The sequence below is a fragment of the Mesoplodon densirostris genome, chromosome 10 (assembly GCF_025265405.1).
Source record: "Mesoplodon densirostris isolate mMesDen1 chromosome 10, mMesDen1 primary haplotype, whole genome shotgun sequence".
Classification (NCBI taxonomy): Eukaryota; Metazoa; Chordata; class Mammalia; order Artiodactyla; family Ziphiidae; genus Mesoplodon; species Mesoplodon densirostris.
The window spans coordinates 62178378-62192675 of record NC_082670.1 but is presented as its reverse complement, the minus strand read 5'-3'; the positions used below and the strand labels follow the sequence as shown (position 1 = coordinate 62192675).

General features: G+C 42.5%; 1 protein-coding gene across 1 annotated transcript in view; it reads left to right on the top strand.

Moving 5' to 3' along the window:
- The window catches only part of KIF15 (kinesin family member 15), an 88328-nt gene extending 80225 nt beyond the window's left edge, over window positions 1-8103 (top strand). The window contains exon 35 of the mRNA XM_060109845.1: window positions 2571-8103. Within this exon, the coding sequence (XP_059965828.1) occupies window positions 2571-2618 (48 nt within the window). The 3' untranslated portion in view covers window positions 2619-8103. The remainder of the gene's footprint in view (window positions 1-2570) is intronic.
- The last annotated feature ends 6195 nt before the right edge of the window (window positions 8104-14298 follow it).

Below are 14298 nucleotides of genomic sequence, written 5' to 3'. Positions count from 1 at the left end.
AAATACTTTAAAAAAAAAAAAAAAAGCAAGATGAGGGAGAGGCATCTCAGGGTTTGTGATAAGTTTGTGCCCAGTTCTCTGACTGGTTGACGGTGAGGTAACAGGGCAGTGTCACAGGGGTTAACACTATCATTCCTTAGGTGCCAGTTGGTCTGGGGGCCATGCACTCAGGGTCATCAAGTAATTAATTTCTTCCATTCAGTGAGGGTTTTAGCATCTATAAAACAACTCAGGGAATGTGCCATCAGATACTGTTATCTAGGTGCTTAGAGAGGAGCTAAAGCAGAGGAAGTGGAGGAAGGGTCTGTCCCAGGAAGGCCCTGTAGGGTCCTGCTCGGTTACAATTTGAACTGTTGGCAATTTTGGGCTACTATGGATAACAGTGCTCTAAATACTCCTGTGTAAGTTTTGCTATGAAAATGTTTCATATCTCTTGAGTAGATACCTCGGGGTGAAATTGATCTCGGGTGGCCTCGGCCTGCAGCAGCTTGAAGCAGGATTTCAGTTCCCCAGCCAGAGATTGAAGTCAGGCTGCAGCAGTGAGAGCGCTGAATTCTAGCCACTAGACCACCAGGGACCAGTGACCAGTCACAAGGCCCCGGCCTGTCAGCAGTGTAGAAATGAACTTGTACATAGAGTCAGAAAGTAGTGAAACAAGTAAAGCATTTATTAGGAGGAAAAAGAGTACATGTGGATAGACACATGGGCAGGCTCAGAGAGTGAGTCGTGCCCTCATGGTAGTTTGAATCACTTTTATGGGACATTTCTTCTGGTTTTCCTTGGCCAGTCATCTTGCTTTGCCTGGTTCTGAGTCCATATTTGGTATATCTCAGTGTCTTCGCCATCTTGGAGAGGCAGCAGTGGGCAGTGGCTTGAAGCAAGATCTTAGTTCTCTGCCCAGGAATTGGACCTGGGTAGCCTGGATGAAAACCAGGAATCCTAGCCATTAGTCCACCAGGGGCTAGAGGCTGGAAGCTAAATTCCCCTGGCCCTTGCCTCCACTGAAAAATGCATTTCTCAAGGAGGCAAAAACTGCAAAAACAGGTACAAAGTTTATTAATAGAGACACAGCACAATAAGTGGGAGAGCACACAGAGAAACAGTTTGTTTAGTTAAGACAAGCAAGGCAGAGATGCACACCCGGAGAGAAAGGGTGTGGGCGTACCCCCTAATGAGGAGCACAGTAAAGAGGCGGTTAAGTCATTTATATAGGGCAGTCCTTCCGGCTCTTTGTTTACCTTTGGCCAATTATGTGGTTTCTTTTTCCACACCTGACCTGCCCTAGGACCCTCCCTGACATACCTGCACAACTTTTTTCCAAGATGGATTCCAGCCCAGAGGCCTTGGCATCACCTATTATGGGGTAGCGCCCCCTCCTTTTTAACCCCCAAGGAGCCTTTCTGCGCATGTGCAGTGTCTCCCTTGCCCCAAGGATAGGGAACATGTGACCTCTCGATCCTTTACTCAGACAGGGTTTAGCCTCTTTCTTTCTCTGCTGTGACTGTTATCTTAAAGTGTCCTCAGGAGACAAAGTCCCGCTATTTACCCTGTTGCTGTTGTTATTTCTATCTCGTGCAAACAGGAGGCTGGTTGTAAATACCTAGCCTAGAGCCCACCTGCCTCCTTCCTCAGGAACTGAAAAACAGGAGGCCAGTTGTAAATGCCCAGCCTGGAGCCCATCTATCTCCTGCCTCACTTCCATGTGTGCACATGCATCTCTTAGCCAAGGAGGATTCTAGTGAAGAGGCCTATGGGTAGCTTGACATCACCTGCTATAGGGTGGTGCCCTCACCCTTTTTGACCTTCAAGGAGCCTTTCTCTGCACGTGCGTGTGTGTGTGTGTGTGTAGTTGGGATGGTCTCCTTGACTTCGAGAATGTGGTCTTTTATCTGGGCAGGGCTTAGCTTCTCCTCCCTCCTGCTGTTTTGGAGTATCTGTCCACAGGGGACAAACTCCAGCTGCTCACCCTGGGGCCCATCTATCTCCTGCCTCAGAATTGCTGGGTCCTTTCAGCCTCTCCCAAGTTCTCCCCATTACTTTTCGGCAGCAGCACCATGTTCCTTATCAGGGAGGGACCTCGTGTTGTGAGACAACTCACGCAAGCGGTTTGCATCATGCCTAGCCAAGGACGGCAGTTTCGGTCAACGGTTCCCTCACACAACCATTCTTTCTCCTGAGAAATGGACTCAGCTTCAGAGAACGCACATCAGAGATGAACCTAAAACCAAGATCCCCAGCTATCTGCATAGAATGAGGCCTGGGCTTCATGGATATTTTTTTTTTTTCCTTTTTCTCTTTTTGTGAGTGTGTATGTGTATACTTCCTTGTGTGATTTTGTCTGTGTAGCTTTGCTTTTACCATTTGTCCTAGGGTTCCGTCTGTCTGGTGTTTTTTTTTAGTACAATTTTTAGCGCTTGTTATCACTAGTGGATTTGTTTTTTGGTTTGGTTGCTCTCTTCTTTCTTCCTTTCCGTTTTTTTTTTTTAATTTTTAATTTTAATAAATTTATTTTATTTTATCTTATTTTATTTTTCTTTCTTTTTTTCTCCCTTTTCTTCTGAGCCATGTAGCTGACAGGGTCTTGGTGCTCTGGCCGGGTGTCAGGCCTATGCTTCTGAGGTGGGAGAGCTGAGTTCAGGACATTAGTCCAGCAGAGACCTCCCGGCTCCACACGATATCAAATGGCAAAAGCTCTCCCAGAGATCTCCATGTCAATGCTAAGACCCAGCTCCACTCAATGACCAGCAAGCTACAGTGCTGGACACCATGTGCCAAACAACTAGCAAGACAGGAACACAACCCCACCCATTAGCAGAGAGGCTGCCTAAAATCATAATAAGGTCACAGACACCCCGAAGCACACCACCAGAGGCGGTCCTGCCCACCAGAAAGACAAGATCCAGCCTTATCCACCAGAACACAAGCACCAGTCCCCTCCACCAGAAGCCTACACAAGCCACTGAACCAACCATAGCCACTGGGGGCAGACACCAAAAACAATGGGAACTGCGAACCTGCAGCCTGTGAAAAGGAGACCCCAAACACAGTAAGTTAGGGAAAATGAGAAGACATAGAAACAGCAGATGAAGGAGCAAGGCAAAAACCCTCCAGACTAAACAAATGAAGAGGAAATAAGCACTCTACCTGAAAAAGAATTCAGAGTAATGATAGTAAAGATGATCCAAAATCTTGGAAATAGAATGGAGAAAATACAAGAAATGTTTAACAAGGACGAAGAAGAACTAAAGAGCAAACAAACAATGATGAACAACACAATAAATGAAATTAAAAATTCTCTGGAAGGAATCAATAGCAGAATAACAGGCAGAAGAACGAATGAGTGACCTGGAAGATAAAATAGTGGAAATAACTACTGCAGAGCAGAATAAAGAAAAAAGAATGAAAAGAATTGAGACCAGTCTCAGAGACCTCTGGGACAACATTAAACACACCAACATTCGAATTATAGGGGTCCCAGAAGAAGAAGAGAAAAAGAAAGGGATTGAGAAAATATTTGAAGAGATTACAGTTGAAAACTTCCCTGATATGGGAAAGGAAATAATCAAGTACAAGGGCAGAGAGTCCCATACAGGATAAATCCAAGGAGAAACACACCAAGACACATATTAATCAAACTATCAAAAATTAAAAACAAAAAATATGAAAAGCAACAAGGGAAAAACAACAAATAACATACAAAGGAATCCCCATAAGGTTAACAGCTGATCTTTCAGCAGAAACTCTGCAAGCCAGAAGGGAGTGGCAGGACATATTTAAAGTGATGAAACGGAAAAACCTACAACCAAGATTAGTCTACCCAGCAAGGATCTCATTCTGATTCGACAGAGAAATTAAAAGCTTTACAGACAAGCAAAAGCTAAAGAATTCAGCACCAGCAAACCAGCTTTAAAACAAATGCTAAAGGAACTTCTCTAGGCAGGAAACACAAGAGAAGGAAAAGACCTACAATAACACCCAAAACAATTAAAAATGGTAATAGGAGCATCCATATCGATAACTACCTTAAATGCAAATGGATTAAATGATCTAACCAAAAGATATACACTGGCTGAATGGATACAAAAACAAGACCTGTATATATGCTGTCTACAAGAGATCCACTTCACACCTAGGGACACATACAAATTGAAAGTGAGGGGATGATAAAATATATTCCATGCAAGCGGAAATCAAAAGAAATCTGGAGTAGCAATTCTTATATCAGACAAAATAGACTTTAAAATAAAGGCTATTACAAGAGACAAAGAGGGACACTACATAATGATCAAGGGATCAATCCAAGAAGAAGATACAACAATTATAAAAATTTATTCACCCAACATAGGAGCACCTCAATACATAAGGCAAATGCTAACAGCCATAAAAGAAGAAATCGACAGTAACACAATCATAGTAGGGAACTTTAACACCCCACTTTCACCAATGGACAGATCATCCAAACTGAAAATAAATAAGGAAACACAAGCTTTAAATGATACATTAAACAAGATGGACTTAATATTTATAGGACATTCCATCCAAAAACATAGAATACACTTTCTTCTCAAGTGCTCGTGGAACATTCTCCAGGATAGATCATGTCTTGGGTCACAAAACAAGCCTTGGTAAATTTAACAAAATTGAAATCATATCAAGTATTTTTTCCGACCACAGTGCTATGAGACTAGATATCAATTACAGGAAATAATCTGTAAAAAATACAAACACATTAGGCTAAATAATACACTACTAAATAACCAGGAGATCACTGAAGAAATCAAAAAGGAAATCAAAAAATACCTAGAAACAAATGACAATGAAAACACGACGACCCAAAATCTATGCAGTACAGCAAAAGCAGTTCTAAGAGGGAAGTTTATAGCACTACAATCCTACCTCAAGAAAGAAGAAACATCTCAAATAATCTAACCTTGCACCTAAAGCAATTAGAGAAAGAAGAACAAAAAAACCCCAAAGTTAGCAGAAGGAAAGAAATCATAAAGATCAGATCAGAAATAAGTGAAAAAGAAATGAAGGAAACAACAGCAAAGATCAATAAAACTAAAAGCTAGTTCTTTGAGAAGATAAACAAAATTGATAAACCATTAGCCAGACTTATCAAGAAAAAGGGGAGGAGACTCAAGTCTAGAATTAGAAATGAAAAAGGACCAGTAACAACTGACACTGCAGAAATACAAAGGATTATGAGAGATTACTACAAGCAACTATATGCCAATAAAATGGACAACCTGGAAATAATGGACAAATTCTTAGAAAAGTGCAAACTTCTGAGCCTGAACCAGGAAGAAATAGAAAATATAAACAGACCAATCACAAGCACTGAAATTGAGACTGTGATTAAAAATCTTCCAACAAACAAAAGCTCACAACTAAATGGCTTCACAGGCGAATTCTGTCAAACATTCAGAGAAGAGATAACACCTATCCTTCTCGAACTGTTCCAAAATGTAGCAGAGGGAGGAACACTCCCAAACTCATTCTACAAGGCCACCATCACCCTGTTACCAAAACCAGACAAAGATGTCACAAAGAAAGAAAACTACAGGCCAATATCACTGATGAACATAGATGCAAAAATCCTCAACAAAATACTAGCAAACAGAATCCAACAGCACATTAAAAGGATCATACACCATGAGCAAGTGGGGTTTATCCCAGGAACGCAAGGATTCTTCAACATAGCAAATCAATCAATGTGACAAACCATATTAACAAACTGAAAGAGAAAAAACATATGATCATCTCAATAGATGCAGAAAAAGCTTTCAACAAAATTCAACACCCATTTATGATAAAAACCCTGCAGAAAGTAGGCATAGAGGGAACTTTCCTCAACATAATAAAGGCCATATATGAAAAACCCACAGCCAACATCATTCTCAATGGTGAAAAACTGAAACCATTTCCTCTAAGATCAGGAACAAACAAGGTTGTCCACTCTCACCACTATTATGCAACATAGTTTTGGAAGTTTTAGCCACAGCAATCAGACAAGAAAAAGGAATTCAAAGAATCCAAATCAGAAAAGAAGTAAAGCTGTCACTGTTTGCAGATGACATGATACTATACATAGAGAATCCTAAAGATGCTACCAGAAAACTACTAGAACTAATCAATGAATTTGGTAAAGTAGCAAGATACAAAATTAATGCACAGAAATCTCGTGCATTCCTATACACTAATGGTAAAAATATCTGAAAGAGAAATTAAGGAAACACTCCCATTTACTATTGCAACAAAAAGAATAAAATACCTAGGAATAAACCTACCTAAGGAGACAAAAGACCTCTATGCAGAAAATTATATGACACTGAAGAAAGAAATTAAAGATGATACAAACAGATGGAGAGATATACCATGTTCTTGGATTGGAAGAATCAACATTGTGAAAATGACTATAATACCCAAAGCAATCTACAGATTCATTGAAATCCCTATCAAACTACCAATGGCATTTTTCACAGAACTAGAACAAAAAATTTCACAATTTGTATGGAAACACAAAAGACCCCAAATAGCAAAAGCAATCTTGAGGGAAAAAAACGGAGCTGGAGGAATCAGGCTCCCAGACTTCAGACTATACTACAAAGCTACAGTAATCAAGACAGTATGGTACTGGCACAGAAACAGAAATATAGCTCAATGGAACAGGATAGAAAGCCCAGAGGTAAGCCCACGCACATATGGTCACCTCATTTTTGATTAAGAAGGCAAGAATATACAATGGATAAAAGACAGTTTCTTCAGTAAGTGGTGCTGGGGAAACTGGACAGCTACATGCAAAAGAATGAAATTAGAACACTCCCTAACACCATACACAAAAATAAACTGAAAATGTATTAAAGACCTAAATGTAAGGCCAGACACTGTAAAACTCTTAGAGGAAAACATAGGTAGAACACTATATGAAATACATCACAGCATGGCCCTTTTTGACCCACCTCCTAGAGAAAGGAAATAAAAACAAAAATAAACAAATGGGACCTAATGAATCGTAAAAGCTTTCGTACAGCAAAGGAAACCATAAACAAGACCAAAAGACAACCCTCAGAATGGGAGAATATATTTGCAAATGAAGCAACTGACAAAGGATTAATCTCCAAAATTTACAAGCAGCTCATGCAGCTCAATATCAAAAAAAACAACCCAATCCAAAAATGGGCAGAAGACCTAAATAGACCTTTCTTCAAAGAAGATATACAGATTGCCATGAAAGGATGCTCAACATCACTAACCATTAGAGAAATGCAAATCAAAACTAAAATGAGGTATCACCTCACAACAGTCAGAATTGCTGTCATCAAAAAAAAAATGGCCATCACAAAATCTACAAACAATAAATGCTGTACAGGGTGTGGAGAAAAGGGAACCCTCTTGCACTACTGGTGGGAATGTAAATTGATACAGCCACTATGGAGAACAGTATGGAGGTTCCTTAAAAAACTAAAAATAGAACTACCATATGACTCAGCAATCCCACTACTGGGCATATACCCTGAGAAAACCATAATTCAAAAACAGTCATGTACCAAAATGTTCATTGCAGCTCTATTTACAATAGCCAGGACATGAAAGCAACCTAAGTGTCCATCAACAGATGAATGGATAAAGAAGATGTGGCACATATATACAATGGAATATTAGCCATAAAAAGAAACGAAATTGAGTTATTTGTAGTGAGGTGGATGGACCTAGGGTCTGCCATACAGAGTGAAGTAAGTCAGAAAGAGAGAAACAAATACCGTATGCTAATACATATATATGGAATCTTAAAAAAAAAAAAAGGTTCTGAAGCACCTAGGGGCAGGACAGGAATAAAAACACAGACGAGTAGAATGGACTTGAGGACACGGGGAGGGGGCAGGGTAAGCTGGAACAAAGTGAGGGAGTGGCATGGACATATATACACTACCAAATGTAAAATAGATAGCTAGTAGGAAGCAGCTGCATAGCACAGGGAGATCATCTGGGTGCTTTGTGACCACCTAGATGGGTGAGGATGGGTTGGAGGGAGACACAAGAGGGAGGAGATACGAGGATATATGTATATGTACAGCTGATTCATTTTGTTATACAGCGGAAACTAACACACCATTGTAAAGCAATTATAGTCCAATAAAGATGTTAAAAAGAATTGCTGGGTCATCTGGTGAATATGTGTTCATCTTCTTTTTAACATATTGTCTAACTTTTCCAAACATACCATTTGGCTGCACTATTTTATGTTCGCAACTACAGTGTGTTCCAGTTTTTCCATATCTTCACCAACACTTGTTACCGTCAGGTTTTCCTGTAGTCATCTTGGAGGGTATGAAGTGGCATATCACTTATATTTTCCTAACGACTAATGACGTCAAACACTTTTTACATATAGTAGTCAGCAATAAAAAAAGAGACAAACTGATACATGTTCCTACAACATGCAGGAACCGTGGCGGGGGGGAGAAAAAAGCATGCTAAGTGAAAGAAGCCAGACCCAAAAGACCATATATTGTTTGATTCCATTTATGTGAAATGTTCAGAAAAGGCCAGGTGATAGAAAGCAAATCACTGGTTGCTTGGGGTTGGGCACAAGGGAAACTTTGCTTTTTTTGCTGTGCTGCACGGCTTGTTGGATCTTAGTTCCCTGACCAGGAATTGAACCCGGGCCCTCAGCAGTGAAAGCGTGGAGTCCTAACCACTGGACCACCAGGGAATTCCCACAAGAGAACGTTTTGATGTTGCAGAAATGTTTTAAAAGTGTTTTGTGGTGATGGTTGCACAACTCTATAAATTTAATAAAAATTAAACTACATTGAAAATGGGTTAATTTTGGGACTTCCCTGGTGGTCCAGTGGTTAAGAATCTACCTTCCAGTGCAGGGGACGTGGGTTCGATCCCTGGTCGGGGAACTACAGATCCCACATGGCGAGGGGCAACTAAGCCAACATGCTGCAACTACTGAGCCCACATGCTGTGGACCCCAAGAGCCACAACTGGAGAGAAGCCTGCATGCCACAACGTAGAACCCAAGCACCACAATGAAAGATCCTACGTGCCGCAACGAAGGTCCCGTGTGCCGCAACTAAGACCCAACACAGCCAAACTAAAAAAAAAAAAAAAAAAAAAAAAAAAAGGCAAATTCTTAATGTACTGATTCAGGAAATGAAAAAAAAAACATTTTTAAAGTTACTTTTATGGTTTGTAAATTATACCTCAATAATGCTGAAGAAAAACTATTTTAGAAAATTAATGCATAGTTGAACTTTCAAGGAATAGTAATAGTAAATCCCTAAGAGCCAGAAATGAAGAAAGAACTGAAATTCAGTGTAAGGTAAAGAATAGACACTGACTGCCTTGGAGGTAGGAGAAGGTGGTGCAGTGAAGCTGGTAATAAAGAGGCTTGGATCTTATCACCTCGTGAAATAAAATTCATATTTTATGGCAAGACAAGAAAAAATATAGCACTTCCTGGTGGCGCAGTGGTTAAGAATCCACCTGCCAATGCAGGGGACACAAGCTTGATCCCTGGTCTGGGAAGATCCCACATGCCACGGAGCAACTAAGCCCGTGCGCCACAACTACTGAGCCTGCATTCTAGAGTCCACGAGCCACAACTATGAGCCCATGTGTCACAACTACTGAAGCCTGTGTACCTAGAGCCTGTGCTCTGCAACAAAGAGAAGCCACCACAACGAAGAGTAGCCACTGCTCGCCACAACTAGAGAAAGCCCATGTGCAGCAGTGAAGACCCAACACAGCCAAAAATAAATAATAAATTAAAAATATATATAAACAAAAAAATCTTCTGTGCCCTTTGGTCTCCTCTCTCCCCTGACTCTGCATCTTGCATCTGCATTATGCATTGAACAAAGCTCCCCCATTGGCAGAACTGCTCAACCATAAAGAGCAATATTCTAGCATCAGTAGCACAACTCCTTAAAGATAATATTCTGTCTTGATCTCGTAAGGGGTCACATGGTGCTTAGGTCTGGATTATGTAAACTGTCAATAATACGTCATTTGATGTACAGCCCTCTTTCTCCAAAAACTTATATAACTGTGCCTTGACTTCTAACAGGCAGAACAGTTCTCAGAGCTTTCTGAGTTGCTCTTCCTGGGTTATAATCCTCAAATTTGGCTTGAATAAAATTTTCCATTTGGGGGACTTCCCTGATGGTCCAGTGGTTAGGACTCCGAGCTTCCACTGCAGGGGACATGGGTTCAATCCCTAGTTGGGGAACTAAGATCCCGCATGCCACAAGGCACAGCCAAAAAAAATTTTTTTCCATTTTTCTTAGGTTGACTGGTTAATTTTTCAACAACCTGTATGAGTTCCCCAGGGCTGCTGCAAAAAATTACCACAAACTGGATGGCTTAAGACGACAAATTTATTCTCACACAGTTCTGGAAGCTATAAGTTCAAAATCAAGGTGTTGGCAAGGCTGAGGGCTCCAGAGGAGAATCTATTTCATGCCTCTCTTAGCTTATGGTGTTGCCAGCAGCCCTTGGCATTCCTTGATTTTTAGATGCATCACTCCAATCTCTGTTTCCATGGTCACATGGCATTCTCCCGTCTGTCTTTTCTAAGAACACTAGTCAGATTAGGGCCCACCCTAATGATCTCATCTTAATTTGACTACATTCGCAATGACTCCGTTTCCATATAAGGTCACATTCACAAGTGCTGGGGATTAGGACTTCAACATCTTTTTAGGGGACACAATTCAACCCATAACGTCACTCACAGCAAGGAAAAGGAGATAAAGCTTTAGGCCAGCTAAGGACAGGGAGCTAGAACTGAAAGTTTTGCAAAAAGCCAGAACCCAAGGAGTGCAGGGATCTTAGTCATCCTGGCATTCTGCCTGGAACAGTCCTGATCCTGAGTATGTATGTGCTCATTTGTTTACCTGGGCAAAGAATGGACACAAGTTGGAAGCGTAAAGAAGCCCCTGTGTCCTTGTCTTGTTGAAATGAGGTTGTTCTTTTCTGACAAACAAGGAAAATAAAGGAACAATGAACAGGCTAGAGAAGCAGCATAAACTGGACTGAAAGAGTTAACCAATCCTAGTTTTATTTTAACTGTTACTGATCTGTAGTGTCTGTAATTAGATTTGTCCTTCACAAAGCTAACCTCTAAGACTCTCTGACTCTGTGAATTACATCCTGCCCCTGGTATATACACCCCCTACACTCCCTTGTAACAAATAACCCCCTGGAGTGTTCTGCATTTCAGAAAGAAGGTCCTGGGCCGATAACCCAGAGATGAACAGACCCAATTACCCGGCTGCCTGACGCCAGCTGTGACCATTTTGAAATAAAGCAGAAAGAAGAAGAATGCAAGACCTTCACTACTTTGATCCTTATCACCTACCCCAGACTGCAAGCTCCACCTATAAGACACTTCCTGATTCCCCAGGGAGGAGGGCACAGTTCTTGAGGCGCCAGCCTGCTATGTTCTCTCTTTGCTTGGCAAAGAACAAAGTGACTCTTTCTTTTTCCTCCAAAACTCTGCCTCTGTATTTCTATTGGGTGTCTGTGCAGAGAGCTAATATTTTGCCATCAAAGTGAAGGGAGGAAGAGACTGAGGTAAGGTTGGAGAGAGGGCATAAAAGAGACAAGACAGACATTCACTCCCTAGGTCATCACAGGCCACACCCATCCCTCCTGTCTCATGGGTAAGGGGGTGGGGAACTTCACACATTTAAATTCCCTCCTTGGCCCCTAAGGCCTCTTAAATTTGTGACTTTAGGCCCTAAATCTGAGGCAGAGTTTGAATGGGTCTCCCAGAACTTGATAGGTCATCCTTTGTCCATAAGCCATCTTTGATGTCTGTTTTCATGGCTTCTTAAATAAATGTGGGGACTTCCCTGGTGGCGCAGTGGTTAAGAATCTGCCTGCCAATGCAGGGGACATGGGTTCGAGCCCTGGTCCAGGAAGATCCCACATAGTGCAGAGCAACCAAGCCCGTGCGCCACAACTACTGAGCCTGTGCTCTAGAGCCTGCGAGCCGCAACTACTGAAGCCGGGGCGCCTAGAGCCCGTGCTCCGCAACAAGAGAAGCCACCACAACGAGAAGCCCGCACACCACAACGAAGAGTAGCCCCCACTCGCCACAACTAGAGAAAGCCTGCATGCAGCAACGAAGAACCAACGCAGCCAAAAATAAAATTAATTAATTTTTTAAAATACCATTAAATAAATGTGGGATGAGGTATTCCGTCCCCTTCACACTCCCAGTTAAGGGTGCTCTAGTTAACACCATGGTGCTGTTCGTAATTTTTTGTTTGTTTGTTGGTAATTTTTTTAATTTTATCTTTTATAATCAAATCATAGTCTGTTCACTCAAACTTTTGTAGCAAGGACAGGAGCCGGTCACAATATTGGGCACTGTGGCAGAACAAAGAAAACATGCATAACATCTGCCTGATGGAGCCCAGTTAGGGAGGCAAGTATGTTGCAAGGCGTGTGAGTGCGCTGAGGGCAACGATTAATCACAGACTTGCTACTCAGTGTTGTGTGTCCCCCTCCCCCCGCCCCCCGCCCCCTGCAGCATTAGCACCATCTGGGAGCCTGTTAGAAATGCAGAATCTTAATCCAGCTCCAGACCTGAGTCAGGATCTTCATTTTAACAAGATTGCTAGCAGGTGATACGTGTGCACATGGGAGCTCTTGTCCAGGAGGCAGAAATAACTTCTTAGCTGGGTGTCCAAGGATGGTATCAATTCAGCCATCATCACCAGGACAAGGCCCTGTGCTGGGCACTGGGGACCTAGAGAAGAAAGAAACATGTCCCTGCCCTCAAGGAGCTCGCAGGCTAGCAGGGAGGCAGACAGACAACCACAGGAGTGGTGCAAAGGTAGGGGAGTAGCCGAGTCTGCTTTACAGAGGAGGTGGCTCTGAGATGCTCAACCTCTAATGCTAGTAGAGGCATCATTTGTTCTAAGGAAACTTATAAAGCAGGCACAGTTGATCCAGCACAGCACCACTCAATTTCCTGTAGGTTCCAAGTAAGGTAAGAGCTTTCTGATGGGATCATCTTTGCGCTGGGGTTCACACAGCTCTTTGCAAAGTGGCACAGTGCCTCTCAGAGCCTCGCTTTTCTCAACTACAAAATTGGCCAATTTGAAATTTTAATAGGAGTTATCAGGGTTATCCATGCTTTTATTGGAGCCACAAAGCCACGTTGTGAGAGGATGGCACGTAAGGATTAACATGAAAACTTACTGAATGGAAAAAAACAATGCTGCTGGACAGTATGTGCACTGTGAAATCATGTTTAGAAAAATAGTCCCATATATGGTATATGCACTATTTTTTAACGTGTGCTATATATAAAACTATATATATAGAAAAAGTACTGTAATAACTGACTTTCCTGGATAGTGTAATTGGCCTTTATACACTTGAACAGCACTTCATTTTCAAAGAAACGTACTACTTAAACAAAAACATTTTAAAAGTAAGTACATTGGGGCCTCCCTGGTGGCGCAAGTGGTTGAGAGTCCGCCTGCCGATGCAGGGGATACGGGTTCGTGCCCCGGTCTGGGAGGATCCCATATGCCGCGGAGCGGCTGGGCCCGTGAGCCATGGCCGCTGAGCCTGCGCGTCCGGAGCCTGTGCTCCGCAACGGGGGAGGCCACAACAGTGAGAGGCCCGCATACCGCAAAAAAAAAAAAAAAAAAAAGTAAGTACATTGGAAATTGGAAGTAATGTTAATCCCAATTATCTGAGTGGAGTGATTATGGATGAAATTTTCTAATATACTTTCTAAATTTCTTACAATGAGCATATATCCATCAGGGCCTTTGGAATTGTCAGAAGCCCTAACCCTAGCCCACTTTCTTGCTGAGTCTGCAGGTCTTTGGCGCCCTCTTCCGAAGTATCTCTAAGGTGCATGTCGATCTCCTGGGGGTCTTGTTAAAAAGTAGATTCTGATTCAACGGATGTGGGGCGGGACCTGGGAGTTAAACAGATTCCCAGGGGAAGCCGATGTTGGACCACACCTAATGACAAGGATTGAAACTGCTAGGCCACGAAGAGTTAGTCTACATCAGCAACCACAGTACCACCGCCACTGTCAGCCTTGGACATTGGTCCAGGAGTGCGCCAGCGAAAGCCTAAACCTAACGCGGAAAAGAGCCAACCCCGGGAGAAGGAGGCCTGGGGCTCTTCCGGCGGCCCCGCCCCTCTAGGCCCTCGGGGAGCCTCTATTGGCCACCGCACCCACGTGAGCGTCGCGTCACGTGAGGCCGCAGTCGAGCGCGGGGTGTGCTGCTCCGGGGGTCCGTGCCTGGC